The 25616-nt window shown below is 38.1% G+C and overlaps 7 protein-coding genes across 7 annotated transcripts; 3 read left to right on the top strand and 4 right to left on the bottom strand.

Moving 5' to 3' along the window:
- Positions 1-47: 47 nt before the first annotated feature.
- LOC104824907 (protein CURVATURE THYLAKOID 1D, chloroplastic-like) lies at positions 48-2502 on the bottom strand. Its single transcript, XM_010557100.1, has 5 exons — positions 2332-2502; positions 1804-2009; positions 823-927; positions 651-722; positions 48-549 (listed from the first exon to the last, which is right to left on the bottom strand). The coding sequence occupies exons 1-5, from the start codon at positions 2480-2482 to the stop codon at positions 475-477; spliced, it is 609 nt and encodes a 202-aa protein (XP_010555402.1). The 5' UTR covers positions 2483-2502; the 3' UTR covers positions 48-474.
- A 907-nt stretch (positions 2503-3409) lies between these two features.
- Positions 3410-5745, top strand: LOC104824906 (cyclin-D2-1-like). The gene is made up of 6 exons (XM_010557099.2): positions 3410-3926; positions 4391-4477; positions 4577-4675; positions 4796-4991; positions 5099-5226; positions 5358-5745. Exons 1-6 carry the CDS (start codon positions 3627-3629, stop codon positions 5550-5552), a joined length of 1005 nt encoding a protein of 334 aa, XP_010555401.1. The 5' UTR covers positions 3410-3626; the 3' UTR covers positions 5553-5745.
- Positions 5746-7495: 1750 nt separating this feature from the next.
- Positions 7496-9868, bottom strand: LOC104824905 (GLABRA2 expression modulator-like). The gene is made up of 4 exons (XM_010557098.1): positions 9331-9868; positions 9152-9253; positions 8288-8559; positions 7496-7920 (listed from the first exon to the last, which is right to left on the bottom strand). Exons 1-4 carry the CDS (start codon positions 9701-9703, stop codon positions 7732-7734), a joined length of 936 nt encoding a protein of 311 aa, XP_010555400.1. The 5' UTR covers positions 9704-9868; the 3' UTR covers positions 7496-7731.
- A 1627-nt stretch (positions 9869-11495) lies between these two features.
- On the top strand, positions 11496-12213 carry LOC104824903 (classical arabinogalactan protein 2-like). The gene has a single exon (XM_010557096.2). The coding sequence runs from the start codon at positions 11613-11615 to the stop codon at positions 12000-12002; it is 390 nt and encodes a 129-aa protein (XP_010555398.1). The 5' UTR covers positions 11496-11612; the 3' UTR covers positions 12003-12213.
- LOC104824904 (putative clathrin assembly protein At4g40080) lies at positions 12104-14062 on the bottom strand. Its single transcript, XM_010557097.1, has 2 exons — positions 13401-14062; positions 12104-12976 (listed from the first exon to the last, which is right to left on the bottom strand). The coding sequence occupies exons 1-2, from the start codon at positions 13832-13834 to the stop codon at positions 12358-12360; spliced, it is 1053 nt and encodes a 350-aa protein (XP_010555399.1). The 5' UTR covers positions 13835-14062; the 3' UTR covers positions 12104-12357.
- A 492-nt stretch (positions 14063-14554) lies between these two features.
- LOC104824902 (RING-H2 finger protein ATL32) lies at positions 14555-16145 on the bottom strand. The gene has a single exon (XM_010557095.1). The coding sequence runs from the start codon at positions 15856-15858 to the stop codon at positions 14752-14754; it is 1107 nt and encodes a 368-aa protein (XP_010555397.1). The 5' UTR covers positions 15859-16145; the 3' UTR covers positions 14555-14751.
- Positions 16146-18940: 2795 nt separating this feature from the next.
- Positions 18941-20951, top strand: LOC104824901 (homeobox-leucine zipper protein ATHB-6). Its single transcript, XM_010557094.2, has 3 exons — positions 18941-19451; positions 19708-20090; positions 20182-20951. Exons 1-3 carry the CDS (start codon positions 19385-19387, stop codon positions 20665-20667), a joined length of 936 nt encoding a protein of 311 aa, XP_010555396.1. The 5' UTR covers positions 18941-19384; the 3' UTR covers positions 20668-20951.
- Positions 20952-25616: the final 4665 nt, after the last annotated feature.

The following is a 25616-nucleotide window of genomic DNA, read 5'->3' as shown; positions in this document are numbered from 1 at the left end:
TTGCATTCGATATGACATGACATGAGCCAAATTGCAATGAAGCGGAGTAGAGAAACGTCATCAATAACTGCGACGAAGCATCGTACCCAAACCAGCCGATCCCAATAATAAGCCCACACGTGCATGCATTATGCATGACATTACCTCATCCAACACGACAACAACATCGTGAATTTCTTTGGCAAGTTGGAGAATTTGACCAAATCTTTTCGAATGTTGAGCCCTTTTCCTCGGATGGTTGAGGTTATTCCTCAGGTCTGCCTTTTGCGTATCACCAAGCCCATCAAACATACATATATACGTATATGTATATATATATATATATATATATATATATATTTCTTTTTGCATTTCCAGACTTTTTCTATGTTATCTTCTTACAGATCGCATCTAAATCTGTCGGAGAGATTTTTGTACAGAGCTCGAACAAAACAACGAGGCAGTTCAAAACCTTCAAAAGAACTTTAGTCACCATCATCGGTCACTGTCGGATCCAAGGACTTGCTGTTTAATTTCTTCAATCTTTGCACTGAGTTCTTGTCTGTTTTTCTGCATTAACGTTACAACAGTCAAAACAAGGGTAGGGGCGAAACCTTTTGCTACCGGTATAGCAAGCTCTGATATGAGATGAATTCGAACATTAGCCCTACCTTGAATAACACGTAACGGGTGGTGAACCAAAGCGTGTATCCAAGACCCACCACCTCCAACAGCTTTGGTAACTGAAACATCAAACGGGGAAGCGATTTACAATATGGATAATAGCTACATGCAACTACTCTGAAATTCATCCTAAGCAAAAAAAATTTGAGAAGAACCCACCAGAGGAATTGATTCCACGGAGCCAATAACAGCAGATGCCAAATACAGCACGACCAATGCCCCACTCCCATATAGCAGTATTGGATAGGTATTCTCAGAATCGAGCTGATGCATTAAGAAAGGATATCATCAATAACATAGTAAAATGGTAGAACACGTATTAAGCGGATAATGATAAGATCCGAGGGGGATAATAGAACTTTACAATGGAATCATATATATGAAAGCAAAGTTTCAAAAGATTCAGCAGATGGATGGAAAACGCATGTCAAATAAAAAACTAAAGGGAACTTTGAAATGAATCTAAAAGAGAAGCAAAACATGCCAAACTATTGAAGTAATCCGAAAAATACATTTTGTTGCTCAGGTAACCGCTCAGATCAACATTTCGTTGATGATTCACTAAGCACAAATGCGCTTTCTTTAGGTATTCTTTATAATCATCATGGCAACAAATTTCTGGACAGAGTGCAAGATGACAAAAGGGGAAAGGTTGAGTAAAAATCCGACAACTGAAACCTCAAAAGATTGAAATGAATATCGCTGAAGAAAAGGCTAAAGTTGAAATGCCAAATAGAGACTGATATGAATAGCAGCTGTTGACACAAGCATATCACCACAAGGTTGCTCAGGTAACCGCTCAGGTTCGACACAAAGGTCGAGCGTTCATTAAGCATTCTAAGAACACTTTCAACCTGATAAAGGAATCATCATAGCAACCAATACATTATATCCGAACTTGTGCATACACATATGAATCAAAGAATTTAAGTTTCTACCATTAGAAATACTACACCGCTTAAAGTCTCAAGCTTTTCACCCCTTTGAAAACCAGAAACCTTCAAAACAATGATATCTTTTCACTACCTAACATAATCACCGACAAAGCAGACAAGACATTGATGCAAGATTATATACTCAGTCCAGTGTTTCCCAAAACTACAACATACAAAATCTAAACATGTCATGAAATACCTTTACCTTGTCCAAGAACTCAATCGACTGTGTCTGCTCGTCCTCAGAGGACTCCGCTTGAGAACTATCTTCGGCCAATTCTAGTTCACTGGTCACACTTTTCTCCACGGGTGAAACGTCTTCCACTGCAACTGCTCCATCACATTTCTCTCCAGTTGATGCTTCCTCGGATATTGTTTCTCCGGTAAACGAGCCCTTACAACGCAAGATGCCTTCCCAATCGGACAACAAACAAACACTACGTTAGGGTTTCTTGCTCAGAAGCCACAACCAAACACATCATAAAATTGGATCCAATTAAACCAGTCAAAACAGACGAGAACATATCCATGGATACCAGCAAACAAACAACGAACATTTATCGGTTAAACCATTGAGAAAAAACTCGTCGAGTATTCAGATCAATAACACTAATCCCTATCAACGGGAACTATCCAGTACCCACACGACCCAAATTCGTCAATTACAATTACTGAATCAAAAATTGCAAAGCAAAGCAAAAAAAATGAAACCTAGGTTAGACAGTTCTCGTACGGGATCGTAAACCAAGGGAAACCGTATTCCGCCTGATTGGAAACGAGGCTCTGCCGCGGAGGAGATTAACAGCATTCCCGGAGAGAATAAACCCACGGCGGCTTTTGCTCCGAGGAAGATGGCTGATGGCTTGAGACGTGCAAAGCTCCATTTTCCTAGGGTCGCAAACTGGACACTGAGCTGCGAGAGAGGTGCCAAAACACTCCATTTATAAGAAAGGAAGGCCTAGGGTTTCACCTATTGGGCTTTAGAAAAGGCCCAATTAAATATAATGGGCTTCAATTATCTGTAAGATTAGGCCTAATGAAGTTTCTATGAGTAAAGGCCCATGTAATTATAATGGTATTTGTCATATATACACACACACATATATACATCAACTCTACTGATCCAAAGCCAAAAGATTCAAAATTAATAGTACACATAACAATTTGCATGCAAATAAAATGTGGTCTCGGTAACGTTGAAAAACATGGTAAAAATACAATAAGATGATTATGATAATTGTTATAAAAAGAGAATGAGAATGGATCGTAACCTTTATATATGCATGCTCTCTTTCTTTGGATAAATTGTGTTTTGCTTTCGGTGCAATAGAGGACGTCTTGGGGTGGGAGACAAAGACAAAACTCTCATGGCATAATAAAGTTTGAAGCGCATGTTTTTTTTTATAAATATTTATTTATTTATTTATTTATTTTTATGATCCATGAGTTAGATAATTAGATTTGACCGGTGGGTGATGAAGGAACACGGATCATTTGGTTGTAGGGGTAAAAGTGTAATTGCTGTGAAAGCCAGTGTCATATCCGAACTTTCCATAGAAGGGAGCCAGCTCAGCTCAGATGATCGTAAACTAAAGATTAATATAATTATTTTAATGCAAAAATCAAAGATTACGATATGAGAAATTAAAGAGGTGGGTGTTACATTTTTAACTCATATGTGCATTCTCTTAATTCTTCAAGTTTTCTTCGAATTAATCGAATGATTAAATTGTTAATTACACTTGTTTAATATCCCCCTTGAAATTCCCTTAATCCAGATTCTACGTATCTCAGCCTTTTGGACTCTCTTCCTCCCTTCTCTACCCTAAAATACACAAACACGCACGCACACTCTTCTGCATAAACCTCTCTCTCTCTCTCTCTCGCTCGCCATGTAAAACACATCTCCGAGAGAGAACCTCTTCCTCTGAAAGCTCTCATCTTGGTGACTCCTGCGTATTGGGTTTTCACTTCGCCATTGTCAGAAACCTCTGAGACCCAATAGTAAGAGACGAGAAGAGAGTATCCATGGCGAAGAATCTTGTCTGTCGAGAAACCAGCGAGACATGTCGCAGTGACGACGCCGACGACGTTGATGTCGACTCTTCTGTAAAGTTCAGCCATGAAATCTTTAGTAAAGACGACAGCTTCGACTTCACCGGATCAATTCCGTTGATGGGTTTTCCATCGTTGCTGGGCGAAGACAGAATCAGAGAAATGTTGGAGAGAGAGACTGAATTCCTGCCCGGAAATGATTACCTTAACAGATTGCGTGCTGGGGACTTCGAGTTGTGTGTTAGAAACGAAGCTCTGGATTGGATTTGGAAGGTTGGATTTTACGTTCTTTTTTTACTGATCTTCTGATTACAAGTTCACCCGTTAAGAATGGTGTTCAAACTCAATATCATCATCGCTGTCATTGATTCAAAACTCAAATTTCGATATATGAGTGTATCCATCCATTTGAGCAGGATGGGGTTCTTTGAGTTGTTCTGTCGAGTTGAAAGACAATTTATGTCGGAAATTCTCAGGTTTTGGCAAATGGGTGTTAATGATTATGATAAGCATTGGTGCTATTTCCCTTTCAACGATTGGAATGATATCCAATGCTTCAAATTTGTGCATTTGATTGATGTGCTTAAATGGGTCGAATCCGTTTCGTATGAGATGTATAGTTCTCCATCTTCATGATAGATTGCAATTTGAAAAAATGGATCTTTGTCTTTAATTCTTGCTTTATTTGATATTTCCTCCTCATCCTACCTTACAGCATTGTCGATTTTTGTAAGCAGGCTTGTGATCATTACCATTTTGGACCCAGATGCATATGCCTATCCATGAACTACTTTGATCGGTTCTCGTCCTCCTATAAATTGCCAGTAAGTTCAGCGGTTCAGCCATTATGTTATCTTCACAGAGCTTAATGTGAATTGGTCGAAATCCGAGACAATGCTGATCATGTTTTGTCTGTTTGGTAGAAAGACAATGCTTGGGCTGTCCAATTGCTTGCTGTGTCTTGCTTATCGTTGGCAGCGAAACTGGACGAAACAGACATACCTCAATCCATTGATCTGCAGGTGCAATGTGTGATTGATTCCGGTTTTTTCTCGTGTGGTTGTAAATTCATAAAAGAAAGGTGGATTGATTCCGGGTTTTTTTCGAGGGAACTAATGTTGAATTCCAATGGGTTTAAACAGGTAGGAGATCCCAAGTATTTGTTTGAGGCTAAAACGCTACAAAGGATGGAACTTTTGGTACTGAACACATTGAATTGGAGATTGCAAGCTCTAACTCCATTCTCCTTCATAGATTATTTCTTGAGCAAAACCAGTGATAACCCATCCGAGAATTCAATCTCTAGATCTTCAGAACTCATATTAAACACCATTAAAGGTACGCCTTTTTGTTCGTCAAAACGCGTTTTTTTCCTTTCCTGCGTAGCGATTTAACGTGCTCGGTCCTGGTGGATTAATGGGTTGCTGCTGAAAAATTGAATGCAGGAATTGAATTCCTAGACTACAGGCCTTGTGAGATAGCTGCTGCAGCTGCAATGGCCGTCTCAATTACAGGAGAAATGAAAGATGCTGACAAAGAGAATGCAATTTATAGTCTAACACATGTGAAACAGGTAAAAACATTTTTCGAAACAGCTTCAGATTTGCAACCAATGTGCTGACAAAACCGAAACTTGTCTGGAACTTGATTGATTGAGAGGTTCTGTCTTTTCCATTGGATTTGTTTTTTTTTTTTCCTCAACAGGAGAGAGTTGTGAAGTGTCTAAGAATGATGAGAAGAAGAGGAAGAACAGAAGGGGAAGATGCATTACCAAAGGAACAGAGGCTGTCATTGCCATTGACAAGGAGCCCCATTGGAGTGCTTGAAGCAAAATGCTTCAGCTTTAGGAGTGAAGATTTGACAGTTGGGTCTTGTACAGATTACAGTGGTAACCAATGAGAGAGAGAGAGAGAGATTGCTTCGCAGCCTCTAATCCAAAAGGAGGGTCATGAAATTTGTGGTTTCCTTTAAAGAAAAGTCATGATCAACCAGGAAAAAAAAATGATTGGAAAATGTGAGAGTAAAAGAACAATGGCGAACAGAAGTTTAAGAAAAACATTAAATGGACTAATAAAAATACTCCTCCGTTTCAGATTAATTGTAGTTTTAGGATTTTTCACATTTTTTAAGAAAATAGAGAAAAAGACACATATAACCTTATTTAATGATAAAAATAATGTTATCACTAATAATTTATTGGAATTTGGGAGGGATAAAATTGGAAACTATTGTAAAAAACTATCTTGGAAATGTAGAATGACAAATATTTTGAAACATGGAAAATAAACTAAAACTACAAATATTTTGAAACGGAGGGAGTATATATTTTGAAATGGAACACACTTTTTTTTCACATTGAATCGAAGTGTTTTTGCGGTTTTATTTTTTAAAAAAATCACGAATTAATCTTGTGAATTTCCTTTTTTTTTTTTTTTTTTTGGAAGAGGAGTGGAGATTTTTTTGGGGATTGGAGAAGGGAAATAATAATGGGCCAAGGAAGTTGGAAGGAGTGGGCCCACTTCTTTTTGTTTTGACTGTGCGACCAGTCAACGTCTCTCTCTAAATCTCTGACCATATGAAGCCTTGGGAATCCACTGTGTTGTTGTCGTTCCCTTACTTTATTATTATTTTATTCCCCAAAATGCCCTTCCGATTTTATTTAATTAAAACCCCGTTAACAATGAAAAAAAAAAGGAGCCCACCAACAATATACCAACTCACGTGCCAATCACGTGCACGATGGCAGAGCTTTTCGGTAACGAGATTACAAAAGCAACCAAACAACCTCATAAGTATTCAAGAGTAAAACTAAACTCAAATGTATTAAAAACAAACAAAATAATTAATAATTTCACTGTTTTTGGATTATGTTATTATATAAGAAATATATATATATACACACACACTGAAAGTGTAAGAGCATTTGAGTTCACGCATGCGGAAGAGGAACAGGCTTTTGAACTAGTAAACTAATGTTAGATTGGACTGACCCACGCAACATATAAAAGCATATGGACTTTATTTATTTTTTATAATTACTAATTCACCGCTTGGAGTGACGTGAATTTGTTAACTCATACGTACTGTAACGAAACCCTAAATTAAAATATGTAAAAGAAATTGTATACATTAAACAGAAAAGAGTAAAAAAAAACTGGTACATATATGTCTCACATGCACATAAAATATAATATATATTTACATGTTTCTTTTTTTATGATTATGGCTGTTATTAAATACTCCTCAGAATCGGGTTTTAAAGTCGTGATTCAATATGCAATACAAGTATTGAGAGAGTTTAATATATCAATAACGTGATTTAACAGGAAAAAAAAGGGTTAAAAACGTGGGGGGGAGAGAGAGAGAGAGAGAGAGAGAGAGAGAGGAGACAAGCACACAAGCATGGTCCAACAGTGGAAGTTGAGAAATTTACGGATAGAAGTGGGGGACCCTTACCATTACTTTTTACTCTGCGTCTCTCTCAGAACTTTGTTAGGTCTTCTTCCCTTAGCCCTCACTCCCTTGAATTCTCTCTCTCTCTCTCTCTCTCTCTCTCTCTCTCTCTCTCTCTCTAATGATTTCATCTTTATTTCTTTTGAATCCTATTGTATTTGCCCTTCAGAAAAAGGGTACAAATAAATGAATCTTCCTTATATAATGGGAAATTGCACATTTCTCTGGCTCCATGAGAAAGACAATATATATATATATATGTATGTCTCTCTTCCATGGAAATGTTAAATGAGATAGATTGGTCTGCCTCTCTTCTCTTCCATCAACAACGATATATATTTGATGTTTTTTTGTGAAATAAAATTATGCTGCCATATCACATTCTGCAGTGTCACATAAAGAGTAACAAATAGCTTTTTAGGGGGACAAAATATTCTCTTACAACCACATAGATTAAGACCAGAAGAAAATGTGTTGTTGCCCCCTAAGATTCAACTAGTTTCTATAGCAAATGTGTATATATCAGAGTGGCTTTGGGCATTGCAACACTGGCAACAAGGGGTGACAACCGAATACTCCGATTGAATCGAGAGAATAATGTGATATCAAGAATGGATAGGGAATCTCACACTGATTGAACCGTACCAGATTGCAAGGCTTCTCGCAATGACGTAGCCGCACCTTCGTAGTTTAAAAAACCCATGAACCAGAACTCGTGGTTGTCAACCGAGATTACCTGGACATACTTTTCCGCGGGATTGACTCTGCTAGTTGAAGGGTTAACTGCTTTAAGCTGGTGCAGAGGAATGACAACCTGTTTAAGAAGATAGACATTAGTAACCAATAGGGGCCGAAGCAAGTTGATCGAAAGCAAAGTAGTTATACTTATGGCGCAAATCTTGGAGTATCGGGTCAACACAAGAAAGATGTACACTGAAGGCTGAAGCAAAAGCCAGTGCTTTTAAGATTAAATATAGAACGACGATTGAATGAGAGCAAGTCCAGAATGTTAATCTCTGTAGATCATAACGAGTCTAAGCGTATAACCGAACAGCTAGAATATCGTGCAAATCATACAAATTGAGACACAGTTGCGGGTCATAACATCTCAGCGTGATAAAGAGGTAAATTTGGGTCTTTAAACAATCACAAACTTCTGAGAACCGAGATGAATAGAATACCTTATAATAGCTCCATTCAGTTTGTCCACCGCTTTTATATGAGAGAGGATTGTCACTACAGTAAGCAAGCTTGGCAGTGGATATGTATAGAATTCCCATGACCGGCCCAGCAGATGTTGACAAGTAACATGCATACGAGTTTAGCAGTTGCTCCTCCGGCACTGTCTCAAAGGTTTGTCGGAAAATCTTCTCATAGCCGCCTTCTGCCAGGACCTTTGTACTCTGTGCAATTCTTCCCATGGCAGCATCAGCAAAGCTTGGAGAAGTTCTCACTGATTGAGACAGCACAGAGATAAGTCAGTGAGAGAGGCAGCTACTCTCAGGAATAAAATAGCTAACTAAATGAAGGGGAAGAGAGCTTCAATTAAGGTAGAAAAATGAGGAAGAGAAGACACAAAGACAAGGTAAACTAAACATTGGTTAGATTGCATAATTTCCCCAATCTGTCAGATCCCTTGTTTTCTCCTAAATCTCAATTTTTTCATTTAACCCGAAATGCTTTGCTCCACTCAATTGGCAATTCTTGGATGCAAAACATCTCGAGGAATTAGCAACCAAGGAGCTAGTGACTGCATCGCCAATTGTTGCACACCATCATGATTGCCCTTTACCCAAACCTCAAAACACAAACCGCTAGAGTACAATGCCCAGCGAATTTGGATAGAATCACATCTACAATGAGACACGATTATCCTCGTTCAAAAGGGGTTAATTCACAATTCCATGATGCAAGAAAATCTGTTCAGGATGAACATCTCGTTCCAACTTCTTGTTTACTTCCATAACAACCCACCAAATGTTTGCAAACTTGGTAAACAGTACAAAGAAACAGATTCAGATGAGATTAGGGCATCAGAAACTCACAATGTTGCCAGGTGTTCCCGGCCAGGTCCTCAGCCTTCTTCGCCGCTTCACCCACCCTCCTTCCCCATCTCCCCAGCACTCCTTTCACAGACTCCATCCTATCTGATCCAATTCAAAGAGACAACGCTCATACACGCCTCAGATGAACGGACCGAAAACAGACGCCATTGACACACTACCTTTGAACGAGTTAGCCGACGTATCGACCGGAGAACGAGCGATGTACGGATTAGATCCATCGGAGGAGGAGGACGAAACGCCCTTATGATCCGGCGCCGGAGACTCGCTCACCAACTCGGGGCTCCAGTGGACCGATTTCCTCGATCCTGACGCCGAACGAGTCGGCGCTTGCCCCGCCGTTTGACCTCCCTGTGTCTCAATTCCGACAGGAGCCCCAGATTCTTCGGACAAGGAAATCACGGTGCTCGCATCCTCGCCGCCCTTCGGTCCCTGATCCACCGCCTTCGGATCGGCGCTCAGCGGCGGATTCGGATTCTGATCCTTCACCTCGGCCTCCGTCTTCGCTTGGATCTCTCCCTTCGACAGCTCCATTGTTCGAGAAGCTTCTCTTCCTGAACGCTATCAGCGCGTGGGGGCAATCGCCAGCTCTCTCACCTGAGCTCTATACCAAGGACTTTGAATTTCGCAAGTACGGTTTCCTCACCTTCGCGTTTCTCTCCTCTCTTTTTTTTTAATCGTTCTTCTTAATTGTCACTTGGGACACTTTGGGATGTAAAATGCGGATGTAAAATGCGGACGGGTTTACCGGGGAGAGCGGTGACAAGCCGTGAAAAATTATTACCCTTTTTTAAGCGCCAAGGAGAGATTTTAGTCAGCTTTGACCGGTTGACGTTTCTCTTTCCCCCGAATCATAATCCAATATAAGCCCTAATCCCAAAAAAGACTAATGGGCCTACTAAGGCCCATTTAAATAGTGTATGCGTTAGCACTGGACGTTTCGGTTGGGTTCTCCAAAACCGGATCGGACCGAACCGAACCGAAAAAACGGTATTTTTCCGGACTCGAAACCGTTCTTAATTCCCGAACGGTATCATTTTTAGAGAACCGAATTTTTCCGGAACCGAACCGAACTTTAAAAATCCCGAAAAACCGAATATTTTTAAAAGAAATCTATTATTTTTTTAATAAAATCCGGAACAGAACCGAATCGATACCGAAACTGAACCGAACCAAATATAATATAAAAACCGATTGGTACCTATTTTTTAAAACTGAAAGAACCGAACTGATCCCTTCCCGTCCCGAACCCGAACCGTTTTTCAAAACGCCGACCCCTAGTATGCGTTTCCCAAAAAACACTCTTTTTTTTAATTCGATTTATGTACGGTAAAGACGAAAAAAAAGAACAAAATTAGATTTTGATGTTGTATTAAATAAATTAAATTAAAATTAAAATTAAAATGTTTTTGTAATACGCGTTATTTGACTGCTTCGTATGGGTGGAGGGAGAGGGTCGTAGTAGTTAGTGGGAACCAAGTCTTTGGCCGTTGAGGCATTCATGTTTTCTTAAAGACTTGACGACTCCAACTTCTCCATTTGATGCTAATCTCTCATTTAATTTATAGAAATTACCCATAACATCATTTTCTACATAATTATTTATGATTTTATTAAAATCTTACAGCTTAGGATAACGGCTGCAAACATATCCTAAAAATGATTTTCACTCTATTATAATTATTATTGACAGCTTATGCCCAGCTCCATCTTTTTATATTATTTTATGTATAATATAAATTAAAGTATTTATTACGATTGTTATCGTCTTATCGAGTGTGTGCGATTGAATATTTTTTATTTTAGAAAAACATTTTTTTTTCTAGCGTCTACCGAAATCAACTCAACATACTAAAATGCAGTTTTCAAGCTTAAAAATTTAGGGGATTTTTTCGTACCATAAATAAAATATTTCGGCGAGTTTATAATATTTTTTTTTTGCGGAATATTGACCTCATCGCACGTCACAGTTCAAAACGACGACGCTTTGATCCGGTTACTAAAAGTCATCCTGATGTTTCTATTAACGCGGTAAACCAGACGGTTAAGTAAAATCTCGTTCAAATATGACACGTGTCATCTTGATGTGTTTCCGTTTGGTACACCTCCTCGTAGCTGATTCTTCAAGAATACTTCATCGTTCAAAACACGACAAGAAAAATAAATAAATAAATAAAACGAATGAACGAAAAAGGGGAAAATTATCCACAAGAATTGGCAAAGACGGTTGTCATGTATATGTGCTTTGCATGATGATGGTTTTTCATATTAAACAAATCCCCGTAATCTTATTTTAAAAATTAAATTTAAATATTTATTATTAGCCCCACCGTCTTGTATATATATAGTCGTCCATCGTCTCCTTCAACACCACCTGCGAAGACAAAACAAGAGTGTCTCAGTTTTCTGCTTCTGCTCTTCATCCATTTTCAGACAAGAGACAATGAGTCCTCGAGTTCTGCAAGCTCTTGTCTTCATGGGTCTATTGGCCACGTCATGTCTCGCCCAGGCTCCGGCGCCTGCACCTACGGTGGTTCTCCCACCGCCGGCGACTCCTCCCACGGTGGTCACACCTCCTCCGATGGCTACACCACCTGTTCCGGTGAACGAGCCCGCTCCGTCTCCGACCAATACCCCTTCCTCCTCGCCGCCTTCGTCGTCTCCGGTGGCTTCTCCGCCGAAGGTACAGTCTCCAACCGGAGGACCCTCCGGCGCTCCGGCTCCGGGACCAGCAGCAGATGCCTCGCCGCCTGCCTCGGCCGCCTGGGCTAACAAGGCTTTCTTCGTTGGCACCGCCATTGCCGGTGCCTTGTACGCCGTCGTTTTGGCCTAGATTTGGAATGGTACCGTACGTGCATGGAGGCTGCTCTCGATCATGGTTTGTATGAGATCTGTTTCTTTTTTGTTAATTTCATATTTATACATTTTGTTTTGTTTTTTTTTTATGTTGTTTTAAACGCGGATGATGATCGTTTTGGTGTTTTACATATATTACTATGACACTTATATCTTGTGATTGGGCCCCTAATGTAAAAACCAACCTTTTTTTTCAATAAAATCGGTTTGATATTCTTTAACAAAAATAAATAAATGGACCGAAACTCGCATTCCACTTTGTAACTCATTTCTTTATTTTAATTACAAAAAAAAACTATGAATTGGAGCGAAAACCGGAAAATCAAACCGAACTATAGCAAAAAATGTTGGTGATTAAAACGAACCGAATCTACATAACCCGGAATAACCCGGTCACTGAACCGGGCCGACTGGGTACCCATGCGGGCCAACCCTCTCTTGCCTACATTAACAATCATTTTACCATTTTGCCCATAATCCATTCCGAATTCACCAACCATGCCCTTCACCTCGCTCACCAAATCCCAGAAGAAGCCATCGACACAAACTCTCTTCCCGCAACAGATCCCAGATAACTTCTCTCTGGAACTCTCGATCCGTTTCAAAGCACAGACCAGTTCGACCGAGTCTCCGAAGCCTATGTCGCTCGATCTCTGTCTGAACTCGTTGATTCTGCTGAAGAGCTTGTCGATCGACGAGATGCAGTCCTCGCCGACGAATCTGGTGATTTCCTCGGCGAGGTTTTTGCCCTGAGGTAAGGTCAGATCTGGGATTTTACAGGCAACTTCGAGAAGACAAACGAGCGCGTCGATCTCTCCGAGAATGTCCGTGTTCGAGAGAGACGAGAGTTTCTCGTCTTCGTCGTCTCTCTGGGCAGCGCTCGACGTTGAAGACAGGAAGAATCCCAGAATTCGGCAGCTCGACAAGAGCTGTTCCAGGTACAGAGCGTACCTACAAAATATAAATATAATTTTACCAAAAAAAATTGATCTTTACATATTCCTAATTTTATTAAAATTCAGTATCTTAAATGACATAACAATTTGTCGTTTTCATAAAACATGATAATGTCTGAGGCACGTGTTAAGTTCTCAGCAGTTGTCAGGTTCTTCAAAGTCAATAACCATCGGGCAACAGCTTTCTCGAATCATCTTTTCAATTATTGAATCAGTTTCTGGATTTATTTAAATGGATTATACGACATCGATTCATGGAAAAAAAAACACAAAATGTAAATAAAAAAAATCTGGGTCTGTGCCGTTTAATCAGACAGAAGTTTAAATTTCAAGTTTTGATCAGAACCCATGTCTGAATCCACTAGAAGTAAATCGACATGATCGATATATAAAAGTGGGTTTTTGTTGATTATACTTACCACCGGACCCAATAAGAGAGCTCCCACATCAACGGCGACTTCTCGTCCCGGAAGCCGGAAAGCTTCAGATAATTCCGGCCACCGGTCGCTGGGAAAACCGAGAGCTGGTCCTGTAGAATGAATCCGCCGTGCCTCGCCACTTCGTGGACGATGATTAGGCACTTGAGAGCCACCGACGCGTCGCCCGTGGTGTGGAGCCGGTCCATCACCGCCTCTACCGCCGCGGCCGCCGTGACACGTGACCCGTTTCCTGCGGAGAGTACGGCGGCGACGTGGCTGTGATGCGGCGGCGTGGATGGGTCGTGGGTGGTGGCTCGGAGGACGGGTAAGTGGAAAGAGAGTGTTTTAGGGTTTGAGACCAAGGCGGCTTTGCTCTGAGAAGCTCTGTCTTTGATTCTTCCAAGAAGATCTGAGAAACTTGCGATCTTTCCCATCGATTGAATCTTTTCTCTGTATATTATTTTGGTCAAGGAGGTTTCTTTCTTTTGTTTAGGGTTTTCTTTTTGGGCTATTGATTTTGTACAGTGGATCGTCAATTGGAAATATGATAATGGAGGTTTGGATGAAGATATCAGACCTTGTGTTAGGAATTGATGCAATTTTTAATTTTTTTGGTCAAGAAAGGTAACCTGTGTTATTTATTTCAATCTTTGTCCGACATGACATGTATATATATATATATATATATATATATATATATATATATATATATATGGAGAATCATTCTCTTTTTTTAGTGAAAACTTTCCAAATTGTTTTTACCCCATACCAAATATTCATAGAAATGTAAAAAAAAATCAACCCATATAATATTTCTATAATTTTACAAGGGGCCATCGTACAATGATTTAACCGTCAAGTGTCATTCTTAGGGGCCAAAGAAATAGAATACTTTATAAATGAAAATGATTTAAACAGGCTTATTCTGAAGTGAGAACCATGTATTAAAGGGTATTATAAACTTATATAAAAAATATGAAATTTGAATAAATATATGATAAGATTAAAGAAATCATAGGATCCTTAATAATAGAAAATTAGGTATGTCGGGTCTCGATGATCCAATGCTTGCATTAAAATTTTTCATGGTAGATAACTTTTCCAATGGTACCACCAAATATTTCACCATAATTTACTTATTTCGTAAACGAATATTGATCGAAAACATGGAATATTTATTTATTTTTAGTTATAATGTTGTTAGTACACGAACATGGATACATCAACAAACACATACGAGGGGGAAAAATTGAAATGATTTACAACGGCTTTCTAACCAAAATTATATTAATTAAACCGATAATCAATGAACCCTAACAGTAACAAACGCTAAGTTCGGCAACTAACGGCGTCATTTTAGCGGGCCATCAGCTTGCACCCATACGATCACTTCACCGTTATCGTTCCGTGATCTAACGGCGCACATCTTTGGGACCGACAATCCACATCGGTCCCTCCAATTGACCCGTTCATATCTTTCACCCGACCCGACTCCATAACCTATGCCTCTGCCGCCGCTCCCCTCCCCGCCGATCCGGCGACCTCTTCTCGTGCTTCCATCCTCCGCCGCCGAAGCACATCCGTCGTAGCTCCTCGTCCGCTTTAGTCTCCGGCCACTCGCTGCCATTATCCGCTTCCTCACGTCCTCCGGCAACCGCAGCGTATATCTCTCCGTGGTTTCCCTGAGTTGTCCTAGAGAGTGACCCGTCGAGTTCGACCGGGGGAACTTTCCGCCGATTCCCGACCTCCGCCGCTTTTCGCGTTTCATTGCGGCGTCGATCGCCTCGGAATCTCCTGTTCGATCGCCGTCGATGTCGATCGCGATGTGATCTCTGACTCTACCGGTCTCCTCCGAGTTATTCGGATTGTTTGACTCGACGGCGATCGAGTCGGTTACTGGAGGTTCGTCATCGCCGAGTTTCTCCGATTCCGGCGCGAGTTTGGCTCGGCAAACAGGGCAATTGGCGTGAGAGTACAGCCAGGCGTCGATGCAATCGGCGTGAAAGACGTGATTGCATTTAGGGATCAGCCTGAGTATCTCTTTCTCCTCGAACTCGCTGAGACAGACGGCGCATTGAAGCGCGCCGGATCCGATCTTCCGGTCCTTGACGGAGGAGTAAGCAAAGACCGGGAAGCTCTCCAAGACGGCGTCTTCCAGGCCATTCCGCCTCGACGAGTCGGCGGCACGGCGGCGGTGTACGCCACCAGAACTGGGATCGGGCCCCGAGCAGTTGCGGAGGTAGACGGAGAGCATTCCGACCAAGAAGAAGGCACTGAGGAGGACGGCGAAGACGATGGCCTTCGACGGGTCAGACTTCGTCTGCATTCCGTAAGCGCCCGGTGCTAACGGCGGCACGGGCTGCGCATGGGCTTGCCGGAGGAGAAACGACACGTGTAGGGCTATGATCGACGTAAAGATTATCCAACGGTAACGGTTGAACCGCTTCTCTCCTATCATTGCTGTATCGAAACGACGGCGAATACAGTCGTTTTAACGATTTAAAGCTACAGAAAATGCTGTTGTGAGGTGAATTGATCATATGTGGGGGGACATAAAATCGAAACACAAATTGAGATAAAATATAGTGAGGGCATGAGCAAATTGTTTTAGATAAGCTTCAAAATAATAATAATAATAAAAAGGTCAATTTATAATTTTAGGTTGGCTTCGAACGATGGGCAAAACCAAGTTCCACTTGCAGTTGCAGTTCTTCCGCCCCCAGTTTTTTTTTGTCTGAATAAGACAACATATATATATATATATATGTTCTTTGTTTCATTTTAACTTCATCTTCCCATTTTGGAAATACATTACTTTTATTTACCCAAACGTACGTTTCGTACACACACACACATACATAATCCGTATCGAATAATTAAATAAATTGATATTATTTTTTAAATAAGGGCGTTTCTTCTTATATCTTTTACTTGCATTTGAGTTTGGATAAGAATAGAAGATATTTCCACTTGTAGGAGATGACAAGTGGAACAGTTAAAAAAAACAAAAGGCAACACAATCAGTTAAAGTTGTCTCTTGGATCCGGTCAAAAGGAGTCATCATCGTAACGTTTGTGTTATCTTTTTTTACAAACTCTTAAGAACACGTAATCTCCCAACACGACCAAACATTTCTCGTCTTCATCCCATTATGATGACAAAATATGGATACATGTTCCTGTTTTCTCTTCGATTTCTTGGGCTATATTCTGATCCCTATATATTTTTTTCAAAAGAAATTTCGAGATATCATTTAATAATAATATCAATATTTTGATAATATCGATACCCATGTTCAGATGCGCCATATCCAACCAAGTTGCATGTGTAAATCTATCTATTAATAAAAACATTATACTATGTATTGATTGGTGGTGATCCAACAGTAGGCCCATTGTTTGTGTTAATGGGCCAATACAACAAGAACTCGCCATAGTCCAATTTGTAGGCCTATGAAGGAGGTTGTCATCTTCTTTTAATTGCATTTTACTCCACCTAATTTCAAATTCTATCGTTTCGGCCCCCAAGGGTCTTAGTTTCTTCCCAATTTTGGTAGTTTTAAAATTTTAACTCTAAAAGTTGGCTCAATCGAATCAATATATTGAGTTATAGAGTACATATATATATATATATATGTATATATACACGAACCAAATCCATTGGACCATGCAGTGATCTCACTATTTCTTTTTTGCTGCTGACGTGTCAAGATTTGGGATATTTCCCTTTCTGGATAATCTCCAGTCTCCCTAGGTAATCTTCTGTCCGAGATCTTCCAATGATACCGTATCGTTTTCAGGAGGAAATCCAATCTCCTTGGAAACCAAATGATGATCCTCGATGAACTCATATATAAAATATCACATGTCGGCAAATCCGCAGAATCTTCCTCCACTGCCTTCTTGAGCAGTTTAGTTCCAAGCCTTTTGATTGGATAATGATTTCATCGTTATGATCCGCCAACCAAAAAAAAAAATCCATCCTTTTTTTTTCCCCGTTTTCTTTACAAATCTGAAAACACAAATCTAAAGATCTCGCCTTTTTTCTTTCCCACCTCATCATTTTCCAAATACAATAATGGGCAATCATTAGAGGAAGAAGTTTTCGAGTTAAAATGATAAGTGGATTATTTACATTGCCATTATTACATATCTTAGATTCCTTTTTTTTGTGTTTTTCTCTTTTGGGTTTCTCCTAATGGGAACTGTCCATTTCTAAGAAAGGATTTGGGAAACAGCTCGTGTTTTGTTTTTATCTCTTGAGATGGAAACAATGTAGGTGATAAGGACACATGAACTTGTTTGGAGAATACAAAAGAACCAAACCCTAAACTCATTCAACCGTTCAAAATGTCTTTTTTCTAGGGGCGAAGTTTCGGTATTCGGTTCGAAAATTTTCACTTTCTACAAAAATATATCGATCGGTTATTATTTTATATTCGGTTCGTTTCGGTTTTTCTTAAGAGAATTTTAGGGTTTTAGAGTTTTTTAAAAATTCAGTTCAATTCGGTTTCTAAAAAATTATCGTTCAAAAATTTTGGATGGTTCGCTTTGGAAACGATACCACATTTTTCGGTTCCGTATGGTTGGATTCTATGGTATCGTGCCGAAATGTCCATCCCTAGTCACTTTTTTTCACCCCATATATATATATATATATATTGCAATCACCAGTAATTAATTTATATGATTTGATGTTGTTGGGTTTCTCTTTTTGTGTGTGGTGGTGAAAATCATCTATCTCAACTTCTAAAGATCATCATCGGTTTTCAACCAAACCATGATTATTTTGTTTTTTATCAATTATGGATTTGCATAATTCATATAAATGTTTTGAGGATTTATATGTTCATAAAAGATGAAATGGCATACGTAACAAAAACCCCTAAAGATCGTTGTAAGGGAAAGAAAATGAAGAGAAGATGTGGATTTGGGATATAGTCCGTTCATATTGCCCTTTTTAAAATCAGTGCTTTGAACGGATAATTTTATTTGAAATTAGAATATATTTTATTCGTATAATATTAAATATACTATAGCTTGTTCCCAATGAAACAAGAACCAAAAGTCTAATTTATCCATGTCTTTACTAAAAAAAATGAAGACGCATCTTTTCTTACGTAGTTCGTTTGTTTGTCAATTTTTTTTTTAAAAATAAAGGTAATTAAATAACCTCTGATACATTTGCAATTTCATATCATGAGGAGGATACGGTGACGTATCGCAGATTCCGTTCTTTCGTGGAAAAAAAAAGAGAAAAAGAAAAGCTGAGTCGAGCTGACGAAAAAGTGAGCCGAGCCGCGCGACTCCATTCCGTTCATGACTCACTCAAAGGGATACCGGAAGGACCTGGAGGCAACTGGCTATAGCCGGTGGACCCTCCCGGTTGCAATTTGGATTGAATTTTAGGTACATTTCATTTGCCAAAAAAACAGCTATATTTATCAACCTAACCCCAGTTAGATTCTAACCCTTCTTCAACCCAAGCCGGGTTTATTTAAAGGGAGAGTAAGTGTGAAACCAGCTTCTTCATGAAACGAAGCATCTCTCTCTCTCTCTCTCTCTCTCTCTCTCTCTCTCTCTCTCTCTCGGATTCTCTGTATATATAAAATCTCCATGTTTGCCGAAAGGGTCTATTGGGTTAGGTTGCGTTTTAGTTGAGAGCTCTTCTCTGTTACTTTCTCGAACTGTTTCTCTGCACTTTTCCAGTGTAAGTTCTGTCAAAGTTTTTTCCTTTTTTCTTTGTTGATGGGTTCATGTGGAGGGGGTCACAGGAGAAGAAACAAGAACAGGACAGTGGAAGTGTGTTCGGTGTTAGATCTGATGATACCCAATTCAGATCTTTGTTGTAATATAATAAGTTCAATGTATGAACACTGAATTTAATTAGGGGACAGACCCAGAGAAAAAAACCAGAGCTTTGAGATCAAAGAGATATCTGATCATCATCTGAGTCATAAAAGAAAGAATAATTGCTGTTGGGCTATGAAGAGACTAAGCATCTCAGATTCTGTTGGCGGTCTGATTTCCGTCTGCCCCACTACTTCTACAGGTTCTTACCACTTTTGTTCTTCTCTTTTCCTGTTTTCAGACACACCCACGTAATCTTCTTCATCGTTCACTTTCTCTGTTTTCTGCACAATCCTGACTGTTACATAACCACACGAACCCAGTTCAACAGAGTTCCCAAAGCCCCCGTGATCTGTTCGACTATGAATTTGACAGTGAAAGAACCGGTTTTACTGGAGAACGGAAAAATGGGTTGATCTTACTTTGTAATTACTTCATGTTCTGGTTATGGCGTGCAGATGAGCAGAGTCCGAGAGGGTACGCGAGAGAATACCAGACGATGCTTGAGGGTTACGAGGAAGAGGCGGCCATGGGGGAGGAATACTCGGGAAACGGCCACGTGGGTCTGTCGGAGAAGAAGAGGAGATTGAGCGTTGACCAGGTAAAGGCTCTGGAGAAGAACTTCGAGCTAGAGAACAAGCTCGAACCGGAGAGGAAAGTGAAGCTGGCGCAAGAGCTTGGTCTTCAGCCGAGACAAGTGGCGGTTTGGTTCCAGAACCGACGCGCCCGGTGGAAGACGAAGCAGCTCGAGAAGGACTATGGCGTCCTCAAGGGCAAATACGACGCCCTCCGCCTCAGCTTCGACTCTCTCCGCCGTGACAACGATGCGCTTCTCCAAGAGGTGTTTATATTCTCAAATCGATGGAAACCCAATTCGAATTTCAGATCGAAGAATGCGTTCCTGGAGCTAATCGATGTGTTTGTGGTTTCAGATAGCTAAACTGAAGGCTAAGATAAACGGAGAAGAAGACAACAGTGCGACGGAGAGTGATGCATCGGTCAAGGAGGAAGAGATGTCGCTGCCGGAGAGGAATCTCAAAACCCTAGAGCAGACGGAGCCATCGTCTCCTCCTCCGCTCCTTGATCATTCCGCCGATCTCAACTACCGGAGCTTCACCGACCTACGCGATCTCCTCCCTCACGTTGCGGCTTCATCCTCCGCCGCAGCCGTAGCCGCCATCGCCGACGCCGGATCTTCCGATAGCAGCGACTCGAGCGCCATCGTGAACGAGGAGAGCAGCTCCACCGCAAGGGTGGAACCCGCGGCGGTTTCCGGCGGCAATTTCTTCCAGTTCGTGAAGACGGAGCAGACGGAGGAGCACGACGACTTCCTCAGCGGAGAAGAGGCTTGCGGCTTCTTCTCCGACGAACAACCGCCGTCTCTCCACTGGTACTCCGCCGCAGATCACTGGACCTGAAAATGATTTCCGATGAGAATTCGCGGAAAATTCGGTGGCCGACGCGCAGACGACTCTACGAAAAAAATGGTAGATTTCGACGGAGACGGCAAGGCAGAGGGAGGGCAAATTGGAAATAACAACGAAATCGAAGGGTGAAGAAATAAGGAAGGGTTGGATAAGCGCGGGAATAATCAGCTAGGGTAAAATTGTAATTATGGTCGGTCTCTCGTTTATTGCTTCTTGTAATCAAAGCATTAGTAGAGGGATTAAGGAACATAATCAAATTCCACGTTCGAGATTAACGGCCATTTTCTATTATCTACCGTTACAAATTAATAACCCAAAAAGGTTAAAATACAACAATTTCTCCCATTGCGAAGTAAGAAAATAAATCAAAGAACTAAAATACGATAATGCATGCATACATTTGACACGTAGGATTATATATAACGGTTAATATATTCGATTTTTTGTTTCTTTGAATAGTAAAGATTCTAAAAAATCCGTCCAAGTTTTACGTACATCAAATAAATTAATTTCAGCAAAGATTCCGTCATAATTTCCTCATACCTTAGCAGGATTTCATTAGTATATTAATTTGTAGAGATAATCGTTCATTAAAAACAATATTTATTTTTATTTATTATATGTTAAGTGACATCAAAGGATGGTATATGTATTGTTTTTGGACTGTAACCTGTGATGAAAACGTGAGAACCTACCAGTTCATTTAGTACTCGATGATTTTACTAACCAATATTTTCGTATAGTTTACGAGTTATATATATAGTGGATGTCATATATGTAACAATATGAGACAATAATGGTCGTATTTTAAATAAAACATAAACGACACAATCTGCTAAAAAAATCTTATGGAGAACATGAAAAGAGCAGTAGCATAATTAGCATTGTCGAATTGTAGTAAATAGCAAGTTAAAATAGGCTCGAGGGGGGGAATTGAAAGAATTTGTATTTTGGGGCTCGATAAGTGAGAATTCTAAAGGAATGGGGCAGAAATGGAAAAAGACAAAAGATGCGGAAACAAATGGGGCCGAAGAAAGGAAAAGGACAAAAGAGGAAAGTAAATAAAAAGAAGAGCCGTAGCATACAGCCACATGATTGGCTCTCTCTCTCTAAAAAAAATCAAAAGAGGAGAGAGTTTTTTTTCTCTCCTTAGCCGCAGCTTTTCTCCAATGACCACGACTTTTCTCCAATTTTATATCTTACCACCTTTTTTATATTTATTTTCCACATTCCACGTAGGAAAATTCACAAAAAAAAAATATATCCCATTTCACGAACTAAAATATAAAATTGTAAATATATTTATAACTAGGGTTACATTATTTAAAATGTGTTCATATATATATATATATATATATATATATCGCTTATTTACATTATGACGTAAAAATAACAACGGGAAAGTATGGATTTGTTTGTGCATTTTGGCGCTATATCATATAGGCAAATTCTTTTTCATTTAAAACATAGATTTTTGATAAATTTCAGTTTAAAATAATATTTTATTTAATTGGGAATGATTATGATCTAAAAATAAAGTGCTTTATTTTCTTTTTAGTATCGTCCGTGTGAGTTTGCTCGTACGTGAAGGGGAGGGGCATGGGGCATGATTTTCGGTGAATCTGACAAAAACACGATGAGACCCTCTGACACACTCAGAAGCTTTCCGTGTCTGAATTTGAGGCAATTCACGTCATGACGCGACGCAATAGTCCATCACATTATTAAATTTTAAATTTTCGTCTTTATCTTATCCTAATAATATCCCGTCTTTATTTTTTTTTTTCATTTTTTAACGTGATTTTAAACTGTAAATGTAAAACCAAAATCACTTCATTAGTATTTTTTAAAAAACGGTAAAAAAAAAGGTTGCATGCATTTCGATTCCACGTCTGAAAATGATTATAAGGTTGGAAAATTTTATAGTTAAGTTAACATAAAAAAAATATGCATTGTAGAGCTTTTGTCATGAATATATTGTTGTCATTTTTGTACTTTAAACGAGAAAGACAAACAATTTAAATTTTCATTATTAAAAACATAATAAAAACAAAGAAATAACTATATATAAATTTGTATCCCGATAGAAAAACATAGCAAAACTAACATTGCAATTAAAAAACGACAAAACATTGATGAAGTGGTAAGGAATCGATGAGATATATATATATTCTTTATTTACTTGTTATCAATTTATAAAAACAATAAAAGAAGTTATTACTATTTTAAATCAAACAATTTTTTTGTTAATTTTTAATGAATGGTAAACCAAATTCGTACAAAAATTAGTAATATAATCATCATATTATCAAATTTGAAATTAAAAACAAAAATGGCGTTAATAAATTCGAAATAAAATTAATACGATGAATTCTTCCGTTTGTGTATGTAAATTAAATTAATCATTGGATTTTAGAGATTCTCCACTTAAAAAATGATCCGTCCATTACATTGATATCTGATTGTTTTAACTAATGGGAACAGATGAAATCGTTGGTTAGTATGACGTGTCCTGTTCTTCACAGTGTGGGACCCACACTGTAGCTTATTTTCTTTCTACTGCGAAGTAGGGTCCACTCCCCCATGTGACGTGGGACCTAAAACGCATCAAGAACATGTCGTTTTCGTCATTGCCATTTGTCACTATCGCCTTTGTATATACATTATAATATTATATATATATATATATAATAAACAAACGCAGGAAAGCTAGAGGAGGATACAGTCCCCTCTTCTCAGCCCTTCGATTGGTGACAGCTCATCCACTTCACCTACTCACAGCCGTCCATTTCACCACTTTATGCGGCCACTTATATTTTGCCACGTTGCATGCATAAACACGAGCGATAAACATTCCTATTCGCGTGTTGATGATGTACATGCACATATATTATATATATGCCATGCACCTTAGGCAATTATGATATGCATACATACATGCACACTAAAACATCCCGCTTTTATTTCCTTTTGCCCGTAGAAACAAATTAAAAACATTGCATATTTCTATATCTTATATAAAATGTGGAGGCTAAGACGGACCATTCGAAAAGTTTCCATGTCTATATTCATATATATATATATATATATATATGTGTGTGTGTGTGTGTGTGTATTTCCAAAGAAAATATGGAAGTGAAACATAGATATTGTAATATGAACTCAAATCAATATAAACATGGGTAATATACGATCAATTGGTTGCATACCCTGTACCTAGGGTTGAATAAAAAACATCTTTATAACTTCTATATCAACTAGGAGATAACCGCGCGATGCGCGGTTTATTTTTTTTATTGTTAATATAAAATGTTTGTTCTTTTGTTATAAAAAATTATTGATACGAATATAACAAAAATTGTATATATATATAAAAAGTGAAAAAATAAAAGAATATAGATATCATTATATTATTATATTATAAAATTATTTCTGTATATGTCTTGAATACGATTTATCAATATAATTTTATATATTTTTTTACGGTAAAATATATATTTAATCAATATAATAGTCATGTTTTTCTGATATCTTTTAAGCATATATTTTACATTATAATAACAATAGTGTTCACATTAAACAATTTAAAACGTTATTAAATAAATTTATATATTCATACAATCTATTAGGGAGAGATTTTCAATAATTATTGAAACACCAAAAAAAAAATATATAAATGAGAATATATAAATATATTTTTTTAAAAATAAAAGAAATGGTAAAATTGGTTATGTATATTTTTTATTAAATTTAATTAATTTGTTTTTAAATTAGTTATAAAATTAAAAAATCTAAAACAGAAATATATAATCATTTAGGAGTTAATATACTTCCGTAGTAAAACATATATTATGTTTTAAGTTTTTTCCTTTATATTACTCCAAATAAGATAGTTATACTAATTATATTAAAAAAATATTCTTTATATTTTATTAATTTTACCATTTCTAGATATATCTCCGCGCGATGCACGGTTATTATTATTTTTATATTCATGATATTTTTATAAAATTTTTTGATATAAATATTATAAAAAATGATATTTAAATCAGATTATTGTGAAATCATCATTAGTTATTATATTATTTGTATAAATAATTAAGATGTGAAAGATTATATGTGTCGTTAAGTTTTTTTATTATAGATTTTTTATGATCTCTAAAAAATTAGTTATAATATAATAATACAAATGATATTATTAAATATTATTTAATATTCAATTATTCATTTCTTCATTGTCAAATAACCTGTAACACAATCCCCAAAATTGTAATATGAACACAAATTCTAAAATCATAGACGTAGGGTTTTGATCACGTAAAAAGCGTAGAAGTTGATTTTTGCCTCGATACCTTGCCTCGCGCTGCTGTATACGATCTCACAGCCACCACCACTCCAAGTTATCAATTCTGTATGGCCAATCTCACTAAACTCAACCAGATTTCTTTGTGTTTTTCTGATAATTCTAAAAGTTTTGTTGTTGTGTTGTTTATTTTAGGATGAGTCAATGATTAAAAAATTATTATATGTACGGGACATTCCAAAATAATAAGAATATAAAGTCAATAAATATAAATAGCTTTCGAGTGTCAGGATCGGATGTTTTTCTATTAATTACAACATAATGGATATAATTATGATACGAAATATACACGATTAATATATGCTAATTAGGAGAATTTTGAGAAAGAAATAAAGGTGAGGTTGAATTCTTCTCTCATGTTAAGTGGTTTTATCTTTGTGGATGTTGCTTTATCTGTGTGTGTATATATATATAAAGAAAAAAACGTGTATATATATAACATCATATGATTATTTGAGATTTGATTGAAATTTAAATATAACAAAAATAGAGATCGTCATTTACATAAACTAAAATTTTAATTTGCAAATCAAATATGTGAACTAAAATTACTTGGAACAATTCTGATGAAAATATT

Source organism: Tarenaya hassleriana, unplaced genomic scaffold (genome assembly GCF_000463585.1).
Source record: "Tarenaya hassleriana unplaced genomic scaffold, ASM46358v1 Cleome41, whole genome shotgun sequence".
Taxonomy (NCBI): domain Eukaryota; kingdom Viridiplantae; phylum Streptophyta; class Magnoliopsida; order Brassicales; family Cleomaceae; genus Tarenaya; species Tarenaya hassleriana.
Note: the sequence above shows the minus strand (reverse complement) of the source record. Positions and strands in the feature narration are given on the sequence as shown.

What these genes read in the sequence shown, in the direction of transcription:
- LOC104824907 (XM_010557100.1), bottom strand. Translation starts at nt 2,482, where the DNA reads ATGGAGCTTTGCACGTCTCAAGCCATCAGCCATCTTCCTCGGAGCAAA. An exon ending in CGATTGAGTTCTTGGACAAG is followed by an intron (nt 928 to 1,803) that starts GTAAAGGTATTT and finishes TTAATGCATCAG; the next exon opens with CTCGATTCTGAGAATACCTA. An exon ending in CCCGTTACGTGTTATTCAAG is followed by an intron (nt 550 to 650) that starts GTAGGGCTAATG and finishes ACGTTAATGCAG; the next exon opens with AAAAACAGACAAGAACTCAG.
- LOC104824906 (XM_010557099.2), top strand. Translation starts at nt 3,627, where the DNA reads ATGGCGAAGAATCTTGTCTGTCGAGAAACCAGCGAGACATGTCGCAGT. An exon ending in CGTCCTCCTATAAATTGCCA is followed by an intron (nt 4,478 to 4,576) that starts GTAAGTTCAGCG and finishes TCTGTTTGGTAG; the next exon opens with AAAGACAATGCTTGGGCTGT. An exon ending in CATATTAAACACCATTAAAG is followed by an intron (nt 4,992 to 5,098) that starts GTACGCCTTTTT and finishes AATTGAATGCAG; the next exon opens with GAATTGAATTCCTAGACTAC.
- LOC104824905 (XM_010557098.1), bottom strand. Translation starts at nt 9,703, where the DNA reads ATGGAGCTGTCGAAGGGAGAGATCCAAGCGAAGACGGAGGCCGAGGTG. An exon ending in GTCGGCTAACTCGTTCAAAG is followed by an intron (nt 9,254 to 9,330) that starts GTAGTGTGTCAA and finishes GAATTGGATCAG; the next exon opens with ATAGGATGGAGTCTGTGAAA. An exon ending in CGGGAACACCTGGCAACATT is followed by an intron (nt 8,560 to 9,151) that starts GTGAGTTTCTGA and finishes TGTCTCAATCAG; the next exon opens with TGAGAACTTCTCCAAGCTTT.
- LOC104824903 (XM_010557096.2), top strand. Translation starts at nt 11,613, where the DNA reads ATGAGTCCTCGAGTTCTGCAAGCTCTTGTCTTCATGGGTCTATTGGCC.
- LOC104824904 (XM_010557097.1), bottom strand. Translation starts at nt 13,834, where the DNA reads ATGGGAAAGATCGCAAGTTTCTCAGATCTTCTTGGAAGAATCAAAGAC. An exon ending in CTCTCTTATTGGGTCCGGTG is followed by an intron (nt 12,977 to 13,400) that starts GTAAGTATAATC and finishes TATATTTTGTAG; the next exon opens with GTACGCTCTGTACCTGGAAC.
- LOC104824902 (XM_010557095.1), bottom strand. Translation starts at nt 15,858, where the DNA reads ATGATAGGAGAGAAGCGGTTCAACCGTTACCGTTGGATAATCTTTACG.
- LOC104824901 (XM_010557094.2), top strand. Translation starts at nt 19,385, where the DNA reads ATGAAGAGACTAAGCATCTCAGATTCTGTTGGCGGTCTGATTTCCGTC. An exon ending in CTGCCCCACTACTTCTACAG is followed by an intron (nt 19,452 to 19,707) that starts GTTCTTACCACT and finishes TATGGCGTGCAG; the next exon opens with ATGAGCAGAGTCCGAGAGGG. An exon ending in ACGATGCGCTTCTCCAAGAG is followed by an intron (nt 20,091 to 20,181) that starts GTGTTTATATTC and finishes TTGTGGTTTCAG; the next exon opens with ATAGCTAAACTGAAGGCTAA.